The 20,910-nt window shown below is 43.9% G+C and overlaps 1 protein-coding gene across 1 annotated transcript in view; it reads right to left on the reverse strand.

Annotated features, from left to right (window-relative positions):
• The window catches only part of UNC13C (unc-13 homolog C), a 1,075,146-nt gene that overhangs the window by 172,324 nt on the left and 881,912 nt on the right, over window positions 1-20,910 (reverse strand). The window contains exon 28 of the mRNA XM_075345771.1: window positions 17,922-18,045. Coding sequence (XP_075201886.1) covers window positions 17,922-18,045 — 124 coding nt within the window. The remainder of the gene's footprint in view (window positions 1-17,921; window positions 18,046-20,910) is intronic.

Raw genomic sequence — 20,910 nt, forward strand, 5'->3', positions numbered from 1 at the left:
AAGGGCGGATGCGGCTGCGAAAGCAGCGGCAAAGAGGCCTAGGGATCAGAGGATAGTGGCAGGGAGCCAGCAAGTCCCAGCCACAGTGAGTCTGGATGTCCTGAAATCCCTCCAGCATCAGGCTGCCCAAACAGAGAAGGAACACTGGGGGAAAATGGGAGCTGGGCTGAACTCGAATGGAGTATGGGAAAGTAAGGATAGGTTGTGTTTACCAAGGTCCCTGTTCCCTATGATGGCACAAGCAACACATGGCCCCACTCACGCCTCAAAAAGTCACATGTGTAACTAGGTGAATGCCTTCTGGATCGCTCCTGGCTTCAGTTACGTAGCCTCCAAACATGTACAATCCTGCATTATCTGCGCACAACACAACCCAGGTAAAACAGTAAAAGTCCCTAAGAAAGCAACACCCAAACCGCTCTATCCGTTTCAACGACTGCAAATAGACTACATACAACTACCCAAGGTAGGAGTGTATGAATACGTCCTGGTATGTGTAGATCTCTTCTCAGGATGGGTTGAGGCCTATCCAGTAAAATGTGCAAATGCTAAAACAACTGCAGAAAAACTGATGAAGGAACTAGTCTGTCGGTATGGCATCCCAGAAGCCATAGAAAGTGACAGGGGTACACACTTCACTGGAGAAATAATGAGGGACATTATGCAGGCCCTGGGAATAGAGCAGGCATTCCATACCCCTTATCATCCACAGAGCAGTGGAAAAGTAGAGAGATTAAACGGGACACTTAAACTAAAAATTCAAAAGGCCATGGCAGAGACAGGAAAGAATTGGGTAGAGTGCTTATCCCTGGCACTCTTTTCAGTCAGACACACTCCAAATAGGAAGACAGGCTTGTCTCCTTTTGAAGTCCTTTTTGGTAGTGCCCCAAAAACAGGTCTCTACTTTCCACAAGTGTTACAGATGCAACACGGCACTATGACAGCCTACGTCCAGGCCTTACAGGAAAGACTTAATGTGGTGCATAAACATGTCTTTTCATCCATTCCAGATCCCAATGCAAGTGCAGATGTGCATCAGCTGAATCCAGGTGATTGGGTGGTCGTGCGCAGACACGTGAGAAGGAGCCTAGATCCACGCTTTGATGGCCCATTCCAAGTCCAGCTGACCACATCCACCTCAGTGAAACTTGAGGGAAAACCCACCTGGATCCACGCCAGTCACTGTAAAAAGGTCACTCCACCGGCAGAATGACAGTCTTGCTAATTATCCTGCTAGGTGTAGCAGGGTTGCTGCAACAAACAAAGACACTGAGCGAACTTTTTAATACGGACTGGGATAATAAACTCATTCGCCACCATATTTCTCTTACTGAGGACATGGAGGGAGAAAAGCCAAAAGACTGTTGGATCTGCACACACAGTCCTATTTCTTCAAAGACTATGCCTTATTTAGCCTTACCTCTGGAACCACAGGAGGTATTGATACCAGACTGTATACACAATGAAACCTGGACTCAATCTAGATTTTTGGGAGAAGATGTACCTCGTGATGTATCTGCTACATTGACTATAGTTGGATGGGTCACTAAACCCTGGTTCCAGCTAAATATCACTCGACCCGATGGATACTCGTGGTGGATGGAATACGATTCAGACATGGGCATAATTGCCAAAATAAAGACTAAGATTCCTCATTCGGGCCCCATTCCCCATGATGGATTATGGTTCAGTCTTCAATACAATGGTGTTGGAAATTGTGGAGAAGACAATAACTGTTTCTATATACATACACATGACTCAACCAAGGACAATGAGACAGTATATCAGAAGGGTATTGAGGGCTGTACATCATCATTTATTAGACGGACTTTTAGGAGGGAGCGGGGTAACTGTATCTTGGGTATGACCAGAAAACAAATGAACAATACGTGGTGTGTTCATAAAGTCATGAAGGGGCTTCTGAATCTGCTTTATTGTGTACAAAGTCAAACTCACTTTTGTATTTTCCCAGAGGGAGTGTTTTTGGTTTGTGGGAATCGTGCTCACAAGTGGGTGAGCCCTGACATGAGAGGGGTTTGCACACTTGCCAGACTTACACCAGCCACTTTCATAGTTCCTCATAGTAAAGTAGATGTAGCAGCTGTCCCAATTCATACCTTGTATAAACGAGCAGCAGATAATAAACCCCGGCCAAATGGTAGGCCTCATGTAGTAGAATTGGGAAAAGCAAATAAGGTATTTAGTGCTATTTTCATACACCCTTTCTTAATGCAAATGTGGGACAAGCTAGTAGAGTCCACTGACTACCTGGATGATCAAATTTTTCGGGTTCTTGAGATTCTAAATGCTACCAATGCTATACAAAAACAATTAATTGTAGTCACTAACCAGCATACTATAGTGCTAGACTTTGTGACAGCAAAAGACGGCGGAATGTGTCAAATAATTGGTCCTGCCTGTTGCCATTACATTGACCCTGCAGGCAACCTCCAGGTTAGAGCAGATATACAGAAAACAAGTGAACTTAGGGATAAATGGTTAAAAGAGCACGATGCCAACAAGGACTCCTGGTGGGGAAATACATTTTCTTTTATGAATCCAGCCAATTGGTTTAAAGGCATAGCAGGTTGGGTTTCTGGCATTATACAAACCTGTATGCAAATATTGTTGTTCTGTCTACTGCTTTATATAGCTGTAAAAACATTGATATATGCATTACCTAAACTATTGAATAATGTATGTTCTAAGAGTCCCAGCATTGAACCCTCTGTAGTTTACTACGGACCCCAAATGGCCTCTGCTGACCGGGAGTAGGTGTCCACACTGAGGGTGGATGGGTGAAGTGGTAGGAAGACCCCTCATGGGTACTAGGCCCATGAGCCAGCAGCTCCTGTTTGGACGCCTACTGACCCTGTAGTGAAGGTTAAACCATTTACAAAAGGGGGAAATTGATATAGAAGGGTTAATAGTTTCTCTTTCTTCTTTATTAAAGATTTATTGTTATTAGTAAGTATATCTGATGGTAGTTCATAGTCATTATGGAGCCTACGGAATAAGAGACAGACTCAAGGATTATTATGGTTTCTAAATGTTCTTATCTCATATGCATGACTCTACATTTTTGTTTTGCTAAAACTTAAAGGTCATATGAACAATTAGTAAAGTTCAGCTCGAAGTTTTTTTCTTTTTCTTTTGCAATATCACATTGATCTGTAAATGGTATAAATAAACTGTACTTTGATGAAATAAACAGAAGAAATTGATCATGCCCACATGGATGCTGGTCTTTTCTCTCCGAGCGCTCGATCTTGATTAGGTCTGAAGAGGCCTAACTCAAGAGGACCTCACTGGTGATCCCATAAGCTGACTTGTGACAAAACAGAACAGCTACAACAATCCTGACACCGCTCTCACTCCGGATACACCGGATGGTGACGCCATAAGGCATGATCCTATAGCGTCCATCAATGGAATGTTGGATCTTTCTCCCTCAGCTCCCCCAGCGGAGGAGTCAGCTTCACAGCAGGAGAAGTCCCATTTCAGTAGCTCAAACGTATATTGAGTATTGTTCTGGCCACGCTGACTTCAGAGAAGCAGTCCAGGAACACCACGCTTCCCAGATAAGCGTTTTCTCCAAACGTATTACGGATACACGTTATCACTTTCCCCCTGACGTGGTCAGGCGTTGGACCCAGGGTCCAAAGGTGGATTCTCCAATCTCCAGGCTTGCGGCTGGAGCCATAGTTGCAGTGGAGATGGGACTTCACTTACAGATGCCATTGACAGACAGATGGACTCTGGTTGAAATCTGTCTATGAGGCTATCGGCGTGTCGGTTGCTCCGGCATTCACAGCCGTATGGGCACCCTAAGCTTTTCAGCTGTTCTTGCGCAGCTGGTCTTGAGCACAGGTACATCTGTGCCGCAGGGGCGTCCGTAACCTCGCAATGTCTGCATTGCGACTTACCCTATTAATGCTGTCCTGGAAGGACAGTCGAGGTTTCGGTCCTTCCCAGGCTCGGGCAGGTCCCAATTGTCCTCGTCCAAAAGGGCTGAAAAGCCTCAGAGGGGCTCAGCTGCCGGCCGGGCTCAATCACGCCCAAGGAAGGCAGCCGGAGGAACCGCTACCAAGGCGGTCTCCTCATGACTCTCAGCTCTCTCATCTTTCCGCATCCGCGGTTGATGGCAGACTCGCTCGCCTTTGGCGACATTTAGCTGCCACAGGTCACAGACCGGTGGGTGAGGGACAGTGTGCCCACGTGCACAGGACAGAGTTCTGTTCTCGTCCTCCGACTCGATTCTTCAGAACGTCCCCACCTCCCCACCGAGCCGATGCTCTTCTGCAGGCATAAGGAGTGGTTATCCCGGTTCCTCTTCAGGAACAAGACACGGTTTTCCTCCAATCTGGTTGTGGTGCCAAACAAGGATGGCTCTTTCCGTTCCGTTCTGGACCTAAAACTGCTCAACAAGCACGTGGAGGCCAGGCGGTTCCGGATGATACCCTCCGCTCCGTCATTGCCTCAATGTCTCAAGGAAATTTCCTAGCATCAATAGACATCAAAGATGCTTATCTCCACGTGCCGATTGCTACAGAGCACCAATGTTTTTCTACATTTCGTGATAGGAAACGACCATCTTCAGTTCGTAGCTCTGCCATTCGGGCTGGCGACAGCCCCACGGGTGTTCGCCAAGGTCATGACGGCAGTGGTAGCAGTATTGCACTCACAGGGACACTCTGTGATCCCTTACTTGGACGATCTACTTGTCAAGGCACCCTCTCAAGAGGCATGCCAACTCAGCCTGAATGTTGCGCTGGAGACTCTCCAGACGTTCGGGTGGATCATCGACTTTTCAAAGTCAAACCTGTCACCGACCCAATCACTAACGTAGCTTGGCATGGAGTTTTCATACCCTGTCAGCGCTAGTGAAGCTTCCGCTGGACAAGCAGCGGTCACTACAGACTGGGGTGCAGACTCTCCGTCTAGGTCAGTCGCACTCCTTAAGACGCCTCATGCACTTCCTCGGGAAGATGGTGGCGGCAATGGAGGCGGTTCCGTTTGCGCAGTTTCATCTGCGTCCTCTTATTGGGACATTCTCCGCCAATGGGACGGGAAGTCAACATCCCTGAACAGGAAAGTATCCTTTTCGGAAGGACTCTCTGCAATGGTGGCTTCTTCCCACCTCATTATCACAGGGAAGATCCTTCCTACCACCGTCTTGGGCGGTAGTCAAGACAGACGCGAGTCTGTCAGGGTGGGGAGCAGTTTTTCTCCACCACAGGGCTCAGGGTACGTGGACTCAGCAGGAGTCCACCCTTCAGATCCATGTTCTGGAAATCAGAGCAGTGTATCTTGCCCTACTAGCCTTCCAGCAGTGGCTGGAAGGAAAGCAGATCCGAATTCAGTCGGACAACTCCACAGCGGTGACATACATCAATCACCAAGGAGGGACACGCAGTCGGCAAGCCTTCCAGGAAGTCCGGCGGATTCTGACGTGGGTGGAAGCCACGGCCTCCACCGTATCCGCAGTTCACATCCCCGGCGTAGAAAACTGGGAAGCAGACTTCCTCAGCCGCCAGGGCATGGACGCAGGGGAATGGTCCCTTCACCCGGACGTGTTTCAGGAAATCTGTAGCCGCTGGGGAAGGCCGGACGTCGTCCTAATGGCGTCCAGGCACAACAACAAGGTCCCAACCTTCATAGCACGGTCTCGCGATCACAGAACTCTGGCGGCAGACGCCTTAGTGCAAGATTGGTCGCAGTTCCGGCTCCCTTATGTGTTTCCACCTCTCGCACTCTTGCCCAGAGTGCTACGCAAGTTCAGATCCGACTACAGCCGCGTCATACTCGTCGCCCCAGACTGGCCAAGGAGGGCGTGGTATCCGGATCTGTGGCATCTCACGGTCGGCCAACCGTCGGCACTACCAGACCGACCGGACTTACTGTCCCAAGGGCCGTTTTTCCATCGGAATTCTGCGGCCCTGAACCTGACTGTGTGGCCATTGAGTCCTGGATCCTAGGGTCTTCAGGATTCTCCCAAGGGGTCGTTGCCACCATGAGACAGGCTAGGAAGCCCACGTCCGCTAAGATCTACCACAGAACGTGGAAGATATTCTTATCCTGGTGCTCTGCTCAGGGAGTGTCTCCCTGGCCTTTGGCATTGCCTACCTTTCTTTCTTTCCTGCAATCTGGGTTAGAAAAAGGTTTGTCGCTCGGCTCCCTTAAAGGGCAAGTCTCGGCGCTATCCGTCTTTTTTCAAAAGCGTCTAGCACGGCTTCCTAAGGTGCGCACGTTCCTGCAGGGGGTTTGTCATATTGTGCCCCCGTACAAGCGGCCGTTAGATCCATGGGATCTGAACAGGGTACTAGTTGCCCTCCAGAAGCCGCCCTTCGAGCCTCTGAGGGAGGTTTCACTTTCTAGACTATCACGGAAAGTGGCTTTACTGGTAGCGATCACATCTCTTCGGAGAGTGTCTGAGCTAGCAGCGCTGTCATCCAAGGCTCCTTTCCTGGTCTTCCACCAGGACAAGGTAGTGCTGCGCCCCATTCAGGAGTTTCTCCCGAAGGTGGTATCCTCTTTTCATCTTAATCAGGATATCTCTTTGCCTTCTTTTTGTCCTCATGCAGTTCATCGGTATGAGATGAATTTACATTTGTTAGATCTGGTGAGAGCACTCAGAATCTACATTTCCCGCACGGCGCCCCTGCGCCGTTCCGATGCACTCTTTGTCCTTGTCGCTGGTAAGCGCAAAGGGTCGCAGGCTTCCAAAGCCACCCTGGCTCGATGGATCAAAGAACCAATTCTTGAAGCCTACCGTTCGGCTGGGCTTCCGGTTCCATCAGGGCTGAAGGCCCAGTTTACCAGAGCCGTGGGTGCGTCCTGGGCATTACGACACAGGCTACGGCTCAACAGGTGTGCCAGGCAGCTACCTGGTCGAGTCTGCACACTTTCACCAAACATTATCAGGTGCATACCTATGCTTCGGCAGACGCCAGCCTAGGTAGAGGAGTCCTGCAGGCGGCGGTTGCCTCCTCGTAGGGGAGAGCTGTTTTGCAGCTCTAACTTGAGGTATTAATTTACCCACCCAGGGACAGCTTTTGGACGTCCCAATCGTCTGGGTCTCCCAATGGAGCGACGAAGAAGAAGGGAATTTTGTTACTTACCGTAAATTCCTTTTCTTCTAGCTCCTATTGGGAGACCCAGCACCCGCCCTGTTGTCCTTCGGGATTTTTGGGTTTTTTCGGGTACACATGTTGTTCATGTTGAACGGTTTTTCAGTTCTCCGATGTTACTCGGAGTGAATTTGTTTAACCAGTTATTGGCTTTCCTCCTTCTTGCTTTTGCACTAAAACTGGTGAGCCAGTGATCCCACTGGGGGTGTATAGCCAGAAGGGGAGGGGCCTTACACTTTTTAGTGTAATGCTTTGTGTGGCCTCCGGAGGCAGTAGCTATACACCCAATCGTCTGGGTCTCCCAATAGGAGCTAGAAGAAAAGGAATTTACGGTAAGTAACAAAATTCCCTTCTTTTTTTATTGTAGTACAGTTGGAATAAATCTGTGAATTTTCACTTTTTATATGATGCATGCCAATTTCAGATCGTGCTGGCTCCCCTCTCTCTGTTTGGTCGTAGTTATGCTACAAATTCTGGTGGCCGGTCACCACCATGCCATGCACGCCTGATTTTGGTTTGCTTTGTATTCCTCCTGTTGGTAGCTGTTCAGATTCAGTTACCTCACCCCTTTCCACAGGCAATGCTAATTAAGCACCATCTTGGATCTGGTCCGCCTTTATCAATGGTTGCTGTTTGGCACTGGGAGGATCAGTTCTGATATAGTCCTGGTATGGTGCAGAGCTTGCTCCACATGCTGGGACCTGGGCTGGTCTCTATCCACAAGTGCCTTTTTTGCAACATAGAAGCGGTTATATACAGGTTACAGGTATGTGTGCTCTATTATGGTTCTGCTTTTAACTTTATCTAGGAGGCCGCATGGCACATGAAATACAGAATGTAGAGTAGGACCCCCCTATTGAGATTTGCCGTGACGTTGGCAGGGGTGGCTCAAAAAATTGATCAATTATTTGCTAAAAATCTCATTTTTTTATTGTAGTACAGTTGGAATAAATCTGTGAATTTTCACTTTTTATATGATGCATGCCAATTTCAGATCGTGCTGGCTCCCCTCTCTTTTTACCTGCATTAAAGACAGCTGTCTTAAATTTTCACCTGTATAAAAGACTCCTGTCCACAGACTCAATTAATCAGTCAGATTCTAACCTCTACAACATGGGCAAGACCAAACAGCTTTCTAAGGATGTAAGGGACAAGATTTTAGACCTGCTGGAATGTGCTACAAAAGCATAAGTAAGAGGCTGGGTGAGAAGGAGACAACTGTTGGTGCAATAGTAAGAAATAGAAGAAATACAAAATGAATGTCAATCGACATCGATCTGGGGCACCATGCAAAATCTCACCTCGTGGGGTACCCAGGATCATGACGAAGGTGAGAGATCAGCCTAACACTACACGGAGAAACTTGTTAATGTTCTCAAGGCAGCTGGGCCCAGTGTCACCAAGAAAACCATTGGTAACACATTACACCGTAATGGATTAAAATCCTGCAGTGCCTGCAAAGTCCCACAGCTCAAGAAAGCACATTTGCAGGCCCATCTGAAGTGTGCCAATGAACACCTGGATGATTCTGAGAGTGATTAGGAGAAGATGCTATGGTCAGATGAGATAAAAATTGAGCTCTTTGGCATTAACTCGCCGTGTTTATAGGAAGAAAAATGCTGCCTATGACCCAAAGAACACCGTCCCCTCTGTCAAGCATGGAGGTGGAAACATTATGTTTTGGGGGTGTTTCTTTGCTAAGGGCACAGGACTATTTCACTGCATCAATGGGACAATGGATGGAGCCATATACTGTAAAATCTTGAGTGACAACCTCCTTCCCTCCACCAGGACATTAAAAATGGGTCGTGGCTGGGTCTCCCTGCATGACAATAACCCAAAACATACAGCCAAGTCAACAAAGGAGTGGCTCAAAAAGAAGCACATTAAGGTCATAGAGTAGCCTAGCCAGTCTCCAGACCTTAATCCCATAAAAACTTAATCGAGGGAGCTGAATATCCAAGTTGCCAAAGAACAGCCTCAAAATCTTAATGATTTAGAGATGATCTGCAAAGAGGAGTAGACCAAAATTCCTCCTGACATGAGCGCAAACCTCATCATCAACGACAAAAATGTCTGACTGCTGTGCTTGCCAACAAGGGTTTTGCCATCAAGTATTAAGTCTTGTTTGTCAGAGGGATCAAATACTTATCTCTCTCTGCAAAATGCAAATAAATTTATATAATTTATACAATATGATTTTCTGAATTTTATTTTGGATATTCTCTCTCTCACTGTTAAAATTAACCTGCCCTTAAAATTATAGACTTTTCATGTCTTTGTCAGTGGGCAAACTTACAAAATCAGCAAGGGATCAAATACTTATTTCCCCTACCATATATCAAATATGCATGTAGTCATGAAAATTCATACTACACTTCTTCAGAAGCCAGAATTTGTTTTTACCTTCCCATATTCACAAATGGAAACAACTTTTTATACTTTTTTGCAGACACATTGCAGTGTGTGATTTTTTTTTTTTTGCAAGATGAATTGTAGTTTCTATAGGAACTATTTTATTATATGCATAGATAAGCATTACACAACTATTCACTTTTCTGTGGGTAAAATACAGAAAACAACAACGTGTGACTTTATTAGTTATGATACAGTTCTTCATTAACGTATTTATTGTACGAGGCATTACAATTATAAAATACCATATATTTTTGTTATTTTTTTATTTTATTTTTTAAGGAGGGGAATTTTGTTTAATTTTTTTAGTACACAGTGGCATACAATATGAAGTATATAGAAAAGGACAACCCCATGTACAGAGACAAATGCTGATGAGTAGAGATGAGCGGGTGCTTTACTTATGCAAACCACTCAAGTGAGCAGCACTGTGCTCGGGTATGCTCAGTGTTCGGCCAAGTGTGAGTGTTTGAATGGCTCACACTAGGGGTAAAGTCAGCGTTAGCGGATGTAGTGTGTATGAACATGTGAACAAACAAAAAATGGAAACCCCCCCACCCAAGGTCTCCCGGAAGTGTTCTGTTTATGGCTGGCCACATTTGAGAGTAGAGCCAAATTGCCTACTCAGTGACTTTCAATGAAGTTTAGGTCAAGTCTGGGAGAACAGAACTTTATATAAAGTCCAGCTAAACCCAAACTTCCATGAGTCCGTTCATCTCTACAGTTGAGATAAAAACAAATCTACTGCCTAATTGAACACCCCTTCTCCAGGGAAACAGGTTGGTGGTATGTCTGCCCCTGAGGCTTTGTGCAGATTTATACACACAAGACATGGGCTGCCTAGACAACCATGGTCCTGGACAATTGCTAAAATGGTGTCTTGATTTTCTAAAAAATGTATTATGGTTTCTCATTAATAATGCAAAGATTACTTGTTAATGAACTTACATTTTGTGCAGAATTATTAGGCAAATGAGTATTTTGATCACATGATATTTTTTATATATGTTGTCTTACTCCAAGCTGTATAGGCTTGAGAGACAATTACCAATTAAGTAAATCAGGTGATGTGCATCTCTGTTATGAGGAGGGGTGTGGTGTAATTACATCAACATCCTATATAAAGTGTGCTTAATTATTAGGCAACTTCCTTTCCTTTGGCAAAATGGGTCAGAAGAGAGATTTGACGGGTTCTGAAAAGTCCAAAATTGTGACATGTCTTACAGAGGGATGCAACAGTCTTGAAATTGCCAAACTTTTGAAGCATGATCACCAAACAATCAAGCGTTTCATGGCAAATAGCCAATAGGGTCGCAAGAAGCGTGTTGGGCAAAATAGACGCAAAATAACTGCCCATGAAATGAGGAAAATCAAGCGTGAAGCTGCCAAGATGCCATTTGCCACCAGTTTGGTAATATTTCAGAGCTGCAACATTACTGGAGTATCAAAAAGCACAAGGTGTGCCATACTCAGGGACATGGCCAAGGTAAGGAAGGCTGAAAAACGATCACCTTTGAACAAGAAACATAAGATTAAATGTCAAGACTGGGCCAAGAAATATCTTAAGACTGAATTTCAAAGGTTTTATGGACTGATAAAATGAGAGTGACTCTTGATGGGACAGATGGATGGGCCAGACGCTGCATCAGTAAAGGGCAGAGAGCTCCACTCCGACTCAGACGCCAGCAAGGTGAAGGTGGGGTACTGGTATGGGCTGGTATCATCAAAGATGAACTTGTGGGACCTTTTTGGGTTGAGGATGGAGTGATGCTCAACTCCCAGACTTACTGCCAGTTTCTGGAAAACAATTTCTTCAAGCAGTGGTACAGGAAGAAGTCGGTATCGTTCAAGAAAAACATGATTTTCATGCAGGACAATGCTCCATCACAGGCATCCAACTACTCCACAGCATGACTGGCCACTATAGGTCTAAAAGATGAAAAATAATGACATGGCCCCCTTGTTCACCTGATCTGAACCCCATAGAGAACTTGTGGACCCTCATGAAATGTGAGATCTACAGGGAGGGAAAATAGTACACCTCTCGCAACAGTGTCTGGGAGGCTGTGGTGGCTGCTGCATGCAATGTTGATCGTAAAAAGATCAAGCAACTGATAGAATCTATGGATGGTAGGCTGTTGAGTGTCATTATAAAGAAAGGTGGCTATATCGGTCACTAATTTTTGGGGGTTTTGTTTTTGCATGTCAGAAATGTTTATTTCTAAATTTTGTGCAGTTATATTGGTTTACCTGGTGAAAATAAACAAGTGAAATGGAAATATATTTGGTTTTTATTAAGTTGCCTAATAATTCTGCACAGTAATAGTTACCTGCACAAACAGATATCCTCCTAAGATAGCCAAATCTAAAAAAAAAACCACTGCAACTTCCAAAAACAAAAAAATCCTCTAAAATACAACTTGCCTAATAATTCTGCACATGGTGTATATATCTAGTGCTGTATCTTTAAATGTACAGTAATACAAAAAAGTGGTAGAGAAGTCAATCCTCTACAACTTTAGAGTAAAAAGTGACCCGTAAAAAAAAAAAAAGTCAGAAACAAAGATATGATTGTAGTCCAACCTATAGGTAACTCATATTAAACATGCGCAGAGAAGGAAAAAAGAGTTGAATTACTTAAAAAAGATTAACATTTAGTTATGCAGTTGATAAATTATATAACATGTACATACATAAGAAAAAACATACACAATAAGGTCAGGCAGGGAGGAAAACAATGGCGGATCTGTCACAGTAAAAACTACCAGATGCACAAACACAAACTCAATGAGTTTATATAGTAAGAAATAATCCCACAGGGTGTATCATAATACTCATATAAATCCCGGAAGGTATAAGGTCCAGCCAAGACTATAGGTTATGGAAAATTACCAAAATCCAATGTTTCAATTAATCCCCTGAAAACTTCTAAGAGAATATTATTTTGCTGTTGAATATATGACATAAATATCCTTAAATAGGTCAGGTCACAAATCAACAAAGGGTAGAACAACAAAGAGCACAGTGGTGACAATGCCACAGATAAAGTAGAGCACATAAGTGTCAGGGAAGGACAATAACCCCTTTAGATCATATAGTGCTTCAGCAGTAATCTTGCAGGGAATGCAAAAAACGTGCAAAAACGAGCAATCAGTGATCATACCCATGTTGCAATATGAACTAATACAGCCAGGTCCATCACAAAGAGGAAGGCATTACCCAGAGAAAGAGTCCCCGATGTACGTTTTACACTATTGACATTCATACTTGCTTTATCAGGGGTTGTTGTAACACCCAGCGTGGTTATTGCCTACTATGTAAACTCATATGTGTTTGCGCACCTGGTAACATCCGCCATTGTTTTCCTTGCTGCCACTCCTTATTATATATGTTTTTTATGTATGTACATGTTATGTAATTTTTCAACTGCTTACATAAATGTTAAACTTTTTTGGGCCATGCAACTCTTTTTTCCACCTTCTGCGCACCTCTACAAATTACTGTAATATTTATTTGTATAGGAAGAAAACTATGTGCAGCATTACAATAAAATTACTGTGACATTAGGTTTATCTCTACTTATTGTCATTTTATGTGGCCAATGTGCCATTCTTTCCCTCTCAGGAGACAGGCGCTACTACAACCTCCACAACCCTAGAACAGTATCAATAAATAACTCTGTAACACAGTTTTTTATCTGACACCAATGGATTTCTATCTATATTTAATACTAGATACAGGAAGCATAACCCTTAAGTTTGCACCAAATTACTAGAAATAAAAACACCAACAGCAGTGACTCAACAAATGTATCAGGAATGATGATGAGTCAATGACATGTAATCTATGTTCCATTAAATGTCAATTCCAGTCCAGAAAACCGGCTGATACATTTATTCACTTTTCAGTTCTGATCTAAGTGATGCCACACTTTGCTCTGCTCGTAGTTCACAGTGTCACATACGCTATATAAAGCGATGCCTTGTGAAGTTAATCTCCTGGGGCTTGTGTTTGTTCTAAAATAACAATAAAATAACTATTTTCCAGACATAATAAAGAACAAATGTGTTTAACAAGTTGGCAAGTTGCGAGGGGTACATTTATTTTTTCCCGCACTGCGCTATGTGTAAATTATTGAGTTTAAGCTTGAAAAAAAGCACAGTTATTTGTCTTCGAAAAGGTCAGGCTGTCTATGTATTCTCGGAGGTAGCTATAGCCTACATGTGATATCCATGCATAAGATTGCTTGTCTTCGGGGTACCGGCTGAGCTATAGAATTCTTAAACCGATCTGCAATCAATGGCGCTTCTGCTAGCGCTGCAATTATTAGGGCTTCGCGACAATGCAACTCACCAAGTGGGAATTATCCGAGTGTGAGAAATCTCATTATAGCAATTAACTTGGTATAATTTCATCTTTAGTTTATGGCAGAAGAGTAGACCGCGATACATAGTATAGACTTTTCTAGTTCTACTAACGGCTCCTACTCATTTCAGCACTTTTAAGGTTTAGGTTTAAAGTTTATTTGTTTTATTCAGCAAAAGTCAACGATACTTGCTGTTCAATGTATTGCTATTCTGCATCAAAAATAAAAAGAAAGCAACATTTTGAATAGTCTGACATTTTCTGTATACAGCTCCTTTATCCAGACTACAAAGAAATTCTGTGTGTACTCTGGTCCAGCAGCCATGCACGACTCTGGCTGCCCCCTCCTCTACTGTCTATATATTTACCAAGTAGAGGGCAAAGACGTAGAGATATAAGACTGCAGGATCAAAGGGTTTGTAAAGTTTTCAAAGAAAGGCTCATGATTTATATTTAATCAGTCTTGACAAATCCCGCACAAAGTCCTAAAGATTGTTCTGTCAATAGCATAATAAATAATAATCCAACAGACAAAACAATAAGTAACTCTTGTATCTCAGTTGTTTCTTCTCCTGAGTCTGACCCTTTGTGTCTCCTAAAAAATAGTCTAAAAAAAAGTCCTGAAAGATCAGTGAATGAATACACCCAATTCTATAATATTGTGATAATCCAGGTATTAGGCTAGGGCCCCACTTTGCTTTTTACCTACTTTTTCAACTGCAGCATTTAATGCCAAAATGGATGTGTTCTGCTTTTCATGCATAGTCTATGTGAATTTGGGTTTCTAAACCCCACTATGCAGTTCAAACTGCAGCCTTTTTGTGGCAGAAATTTGGGCAAAAACTCTGCTTTGCAGTTCTAAACGCAAATGGCAAAAACAATTGACATAAGGCTGAAGGCACAGCTGGGATAAACAGGCACAGTGTCTGGTACAGCAGGGGTGGCCAGGGTAACTGAGGCTGGAAGCACGGTTGTATAGACAGGCAGAGTCTCTGGTACAGCAGAGGTGACCACGGTAACTGAGGCTGGAGGCACGGCTGGGATAGCACTGGCAGGGACACTACCATCGACAGGACAAAACAGATAGGTAGGGGAAACCAACAGGACTGAACTAACGGAACACACAAGGGGACCTGACAATTAGCCAACTAGAGCACTTGTTACGGGGGGCTGTCTGTTAATAACCGAAAGGAGTATCAGACAGTCAGGGTCCACCGTGCAAAGACTTTGCTGCAGACTATGGCAGAGTGCAATACCTCTGTTAACTCACAGAAGGATATAATAAGTAAGTAAATATAATAAGTAAGTAAAGCAATTCCTCCCTTACTTGGAGGGTGTGTGGAATGATCTCTGTTAATAATCACAGAGACAAAGGCAATGTGTGCGAAATGGCACCTACCTAGGTCCGCTCTTCTAGTGGTGCAAAAGAGACGAACAGCAGCATAAGCCGCACAAAGCTCCTACCTGCGTTCGCTCCACTAGTGTGCGAGGACACGAACCACTAGATATGGCACCTGCCTAGGTCCGCTCTTCTAGTGGTGCAAAAGAGACGAACAGCAGCGTAAGCCGCACAAAGCTCCTACCTCTGTTCGCTCCCCTAGTGTGCGAGGATACGAACAACTGCCAGACGCAGTATAAGGAACGTTACCCTAGCAGCAACGTCCACCTACGAGTAGAATCACAAGGCCCAGCCAGACCATGTGCCTCAGGCACCTGCCTATGTCCACTCCCCTAAGAGGTAAGGATACGGACAGCAGCCGAAGCTGTAAGGTATAAGAACGCTACCCTGCCGGTAGCGCTCACCTAGCATAGACAGAGGAATGCCTAGAGGAACGCGCACAGAGCGTCTACTCATATGCATGAACCAAGAGGACTGAGCACCATGCGGCGTGTGTCAGGGTCTTATATAGACTCTGTGCCTCATCCAAGATGGAGGACACCAGAGCCAATCCGCTGCCAGAACGACAGGAGTGACGTCATGCTGGCCTATCACCGAGCAAGACGTCACAAGCACATGACCAGCGACCAATCGGCATAGAAGGTGTCAGAGACATGTGACCTCGTGTCAGCGATGATGTCACCCGCACATGTGCAATGGCTCCAAGATTGGACTTAGTCTCCGGCGCTCGCACATGTGCAGTAGCAAGAAATCTGGACTTAGTCTCCAGCGCTCGCACATGTGCAGTAGCAAGAAATCTGGACTTAGTCTCCAGCGCTCGCACATGTGCAGTAGCAAGAAATCTGGACTTAGTCTCCAGCGCTCGCACATGTGCAGTAGCAAGAAATCTGGACATAGTCTCCAGTGCTCGCAGCAACCGTAACAGCACTGGACACTAACTAGCGAAACTAAGGTGTTGATCAGGAAACTTCCCTAGTGGGAGCTTGTCTTAAATACTCAATGCCTCTCAGTGATAGGCTGAGAGGCACTTCCTAGGAGTGGTGTACTGGCCCTTTAAGAGGAGGACAGCAGTACGCATGCAAGCCATCGGAACCCTCCCAGAGGCTCTGTGCAGCATGCACAGTCCCCCGAGAGGCAGGAGGGGGAGAAGCCCACATTGGGGAAAGGCAGGGATGTTGGGCAGCGTGGGAGGAGCTGGTCGCGGTAGTGAGTGACAGCACATCCCTGCAGGAGGAGGAGAGCAGGGCTGCAGCCTTACAAGCACTCTGAAATGCAATGAAAGAATTATAAATTTGGCCTGGTCAGTAGGGTGAAAACAGGTTTGGGGATAAAGAGGTTAAATTCTATCAGGTATCATCATAATGACTATGTGTCCAGAGTCCAGATACCCCCAACTATACACTCCCACTATGTACTTTAGAAGCCGTTACAATATCTGCAACTGACTGCCTTAGAGAACTAAAAAGTGGAAGAAAGTTTAATGCTACGTTTACACGTTGTACTGTTAGTATGTTTTTGACTGTGTTTTTTTCCCGGAGTGAAAAACACGGCATCTTACAGTTCCAAGGTGGATAAGATTTAAAGAAATCTCATGCCCATGGTGCTTCTTTTCTACAATGCGGAAACTCACTTGTGGTGTGTTTTTCATATCAGCAGCATGTCAATCTCTCCTGCAGGTACGCTGAGTTTTCTGTGCAGCTTTTCCCCATATACTTGTATTAGATGCAGGAAACGCGCAGAAAAAAAGTTCATGCATTTTTAGTGTGTTACTGCACTGGAAACACATCAAAAATGCATGTAATCCTCACCTAAGAATGTCAATAAAGTTTTGTCAAACCCAAATATCATAAACTTTCAAAAACAAACCAGCTTTATTTAAAGTATGAAACATGAAACAGTGACAAAAAACGCAGAGTCAAAAACGCAATAAAAATGATAAAATGGACACAAAATCGCAATACAAAAACCGCAAGTAACCTAATTTCCATAATAGCTGCAGAAAATAGTGCAGAATAGTGCAGAAATTCTGCAACATAAAAAAAATACACCAAAAGCTCATTGTAGCCTCGCGGAACATATCGGCAGCAAAATGACCCATATGAAAGCACAATGGTCCTTGTCAGACGATGGTTGAAAATGGAACAAGATGAAATAGTTATAAAAATAAAGGAATGTAAAAACTTTTCACATTTACAGTACAGTAAGATTTGGTTGCATAATCAATATTATATGTTGAGGGAAAATGGAACACATTCTCATAAACTGTAAAAAAATATCAATACACACTATAGAAAGAATGAAAATAAAATTGTCTGCAATTGTTCTATGTTCAATGCTAAAGGTAGTATAACAATATGGATTTTTGACCTACACACACTGTACAAATACTAATATTGCTTTCTTCAGTCATTGTTGAGAGTTTTATAGCAGCTGAAATTTGTTATAAAATATTGACTATCTAGGGTACACGCATTGATTATGTACCAGACAGAAATCGACTACCTGGGCAAGATGAAACTTCCAATATTGCTTTATTGTTTAAGTGATGCTAGATTTTGATATAATAAAAGTTGCTTTTATTGGAAACAAAGTACAAAAACCATATTACTTACTGTCTGGTCTGTTAGAGGGGGCAGCACAATCTGCTTCTCGATTTTGTTGAGCACCAGTTTCCATAATTCTTTTAAAACTCGCTTTAGTACAGTCTTCTCGCAAATTTTTGCAGAGACCGATAATCTAGGAACAAATTACAAAGAATTACACTTTAAAAAGCACGTCAATGAAGAAAGGTCAAAACCCACATTTTATACTGGATAATGTCAAGATGTATCAATTTGCTGAAGCTCCTTGAAGTGCAGAGCCCCGTGAGTGCACCATGTGAAGCATGTACCCTTTCCTCTCTCCGTGCTCTAGGACATGAGCCTATTTTTCTCCCCTCCCTCATTGACTGATATGATGTTGCAAACTCTGCTTTCAAGAATTAAGATCCAGTTCAAACATTTCATTCCATATTAACCCCTTCACCCCCGGCCACTAAAACACCCAAATGACCGGGCCATTTTTTGCAATTCTGACCAGTGTCACTTTGACAGGTTGTAACTTTGGAACGCTTCAATGGATCCTGGCGATTCTGATTGTTTTTTCATGACATATTGTACTTCATGTCAGTGGTACATTTAGGCCGAAATTTTTTGCGTTTATTTGTAAAAATTTAGGAAATTTTGCAAAAATTTCGCAATTTTCAAACTTTGAAAATGTATGCCCATAAATCTGAGAGATATGTCACACAAAATTTTCATTTTCACAAGGGAGAAAAGAGAAAGTTCACCATACAATTTATTGTGCATTTTCTCCTGAGTAGAGTTGAGCGCGGTTCTAGGTTCGTGGTTCTCCAGTTCGCGGCTCGAGTGATTTTGGGGGCTGTTCTAGATCGAACTAGAACTCGAGCTTTTTTGCAAAAGCTAGCTCGATAGTTCTAGATACATTCGAGAACAGTTCTAGCAGGAAAAAAACCAGCTAATCCCTAGCTGGCTTTCCGCTGTAAGGGTATGTGCGCACGTTGCTTTTTACCTGCTTTTTACCTGCTTTTTTGCTGCTTTTTCTTCTGCGCTGTTTAATGCCAAAATGGATGTGTTCTTCTATTCAAGCAAAGTCTATGGGAATTTGGGTTTCTTGTTCACACTATGTTGTTCAAAATGCTGCCTTTTTGAGGCAGAACTTTGGTCAAAAACTCAGCTTTTCAAAGAAGCAACATGTCAATTGTTTTTGCCATTTGGGTTTTGCACTGCAAAGCTGAGTTTTTGACCAAATTTCTGCCACAAAAAGGCAGCATTTTGAACAACATAGTGTGAACAAGAAACCCAAATTCCCATAGACTTTGCTTGAATAGAAGAACACATCCATTTTGGCATTAAACAGCGCAGAAGAAAAAGCAGCAAAAAAGCAGGTAAAAAGCAGGTAAAAAGCAACGTGCGCACATACCCTAATAGTGTAAGTCACTCTGTGACTCACACTATTATGAAATTTCAGTGTATAGTGTGCGGGAACAGCGCCTTCAGATCACTGCTGTATGGATAATGGCGATCGCCATTTTTTTTTTTTTCCTTGTCTTCCTTCCCTAAGCGCGCGCGTGTAGTGGGGAGGGCCAGCATGTCAGACAATCCCAGACACACACACAGCTAAGTGGACTTTTAGCCAGAGAAGCAACGGCATGTGTGATAGGATGTCCATGTCACATGTCCCTGCATTATAAAACCGGACATTTTCCTCCAGCATGCCATTATCTGCCTTCTGCGTCCTTGGTGTCAGACATCACTGGCGCAGCTCCGTCCTGAGTCCTATCGCCGATACTGCTGTATGCGCTCCATACACAGCGCTGGACAGCTTAGGGAGAGCACTTTCTATCAGTCCTTTTAAGGGCTCGTACCGGCAGGGTCAGAGCCATAGGTGACAGGTCCTGAAAACAGAGACAGCGTCTGTGTAGCTAAGGTCAGGGATTTCCTCCCTGCATTTCCCCATTAGGAGGGAATAGAAAGGCAGGCTTCCATTCCTCTACCCAGAGACCCACAACCCTGACACTGTACCCTCCTGTCCTCTGCACACTCAAACTCATTATAACTAAGCCATTATACTAGCAAACACTGAGTGTACCTAGTGGCATCCTAAACGTGGCTATTGGACTTCTGTATAGTCCCAGTAGTGCACAGATATTTGCAGCACGTCTGCCTGCATTGCACACTCAAACTGATAGTTACTAAGCCATTATACTAGCAAACACTGAGTGTACCTAGTGGCATCCTAAACGTGGCTGTTGGACTTCTGTATAGTCCCAGTAGTGCACAGATATTTGCAGCACCTCTACCTGCATTGCACACACAAAATCATTGTTAATAAGCCATTAGACTAGCAAACACTGAGTGAACTTAGTGTCATCCTAAACGTGGCTATTGGACTTCTGTATAGTCCCACAAGTGCACAGATATTTGCAGCACCTCTGCCTGCATTGCACACTCAAACTCATTATAACTAAGCCATTATACTAGCAAACACTGAGTGTACCTAGTGGCATCCCAAACGTGGCTATGGCATCCTAAACGTGGCTATTGGACTGATGTATAGTCCCACTAGTGCAAAGATATTTGCAGCACCTCTGCCTGCATTGCACACTCAAACTGATAGTTACTAAGCCATTATACTAGCAACACACAGTGAACCTAGTGGCATCCTAAACGTGGCTATTGGACTTCTGTATAGTCCCACTAGTGCAAAGATATTTGCAGCACCTCTGCCTGCATTGCACACTCAAACTGATAGTTACTAAGCCATTATACTAGCAAATACTAAGTGTACCTAGTGGCATCCTAAACGTGGCTGTTGGACTTCTGTATAGTCCCAGTAGTGCACAGATATTTGCAGCACGTCTGCCTGCATTGCACACTCAAACTCATTGTTACTTACTAAGACATTATAATACCAAAAATTGAGTAAACTTAGTGGCATACAAGAAGTGGCTGTTGTACTCCATTAGTGCCCCACTGGTGCAAATCTATGTGCAGCACCTGTGCAGGACACCCTCCTGCTTTGTTTTTAATAAGCTATAAT

The sequence above is a fragment of the Anomaloglossus baeobatrachus genome, chromosome 4, assembly GCF_048569485.1.
Source record: "Anomaloglossus baeobatrachus isolate aAnoBae1 chromosome 4, aAnoBae1.hap1, whole genome shotgun sequence".
NCBI lineage: Eukaryota > Metazoa > Chordata > Amphibia > Anura > Aromobatidae > Anomaloglossus > Anomaloglossus baeobatrachus.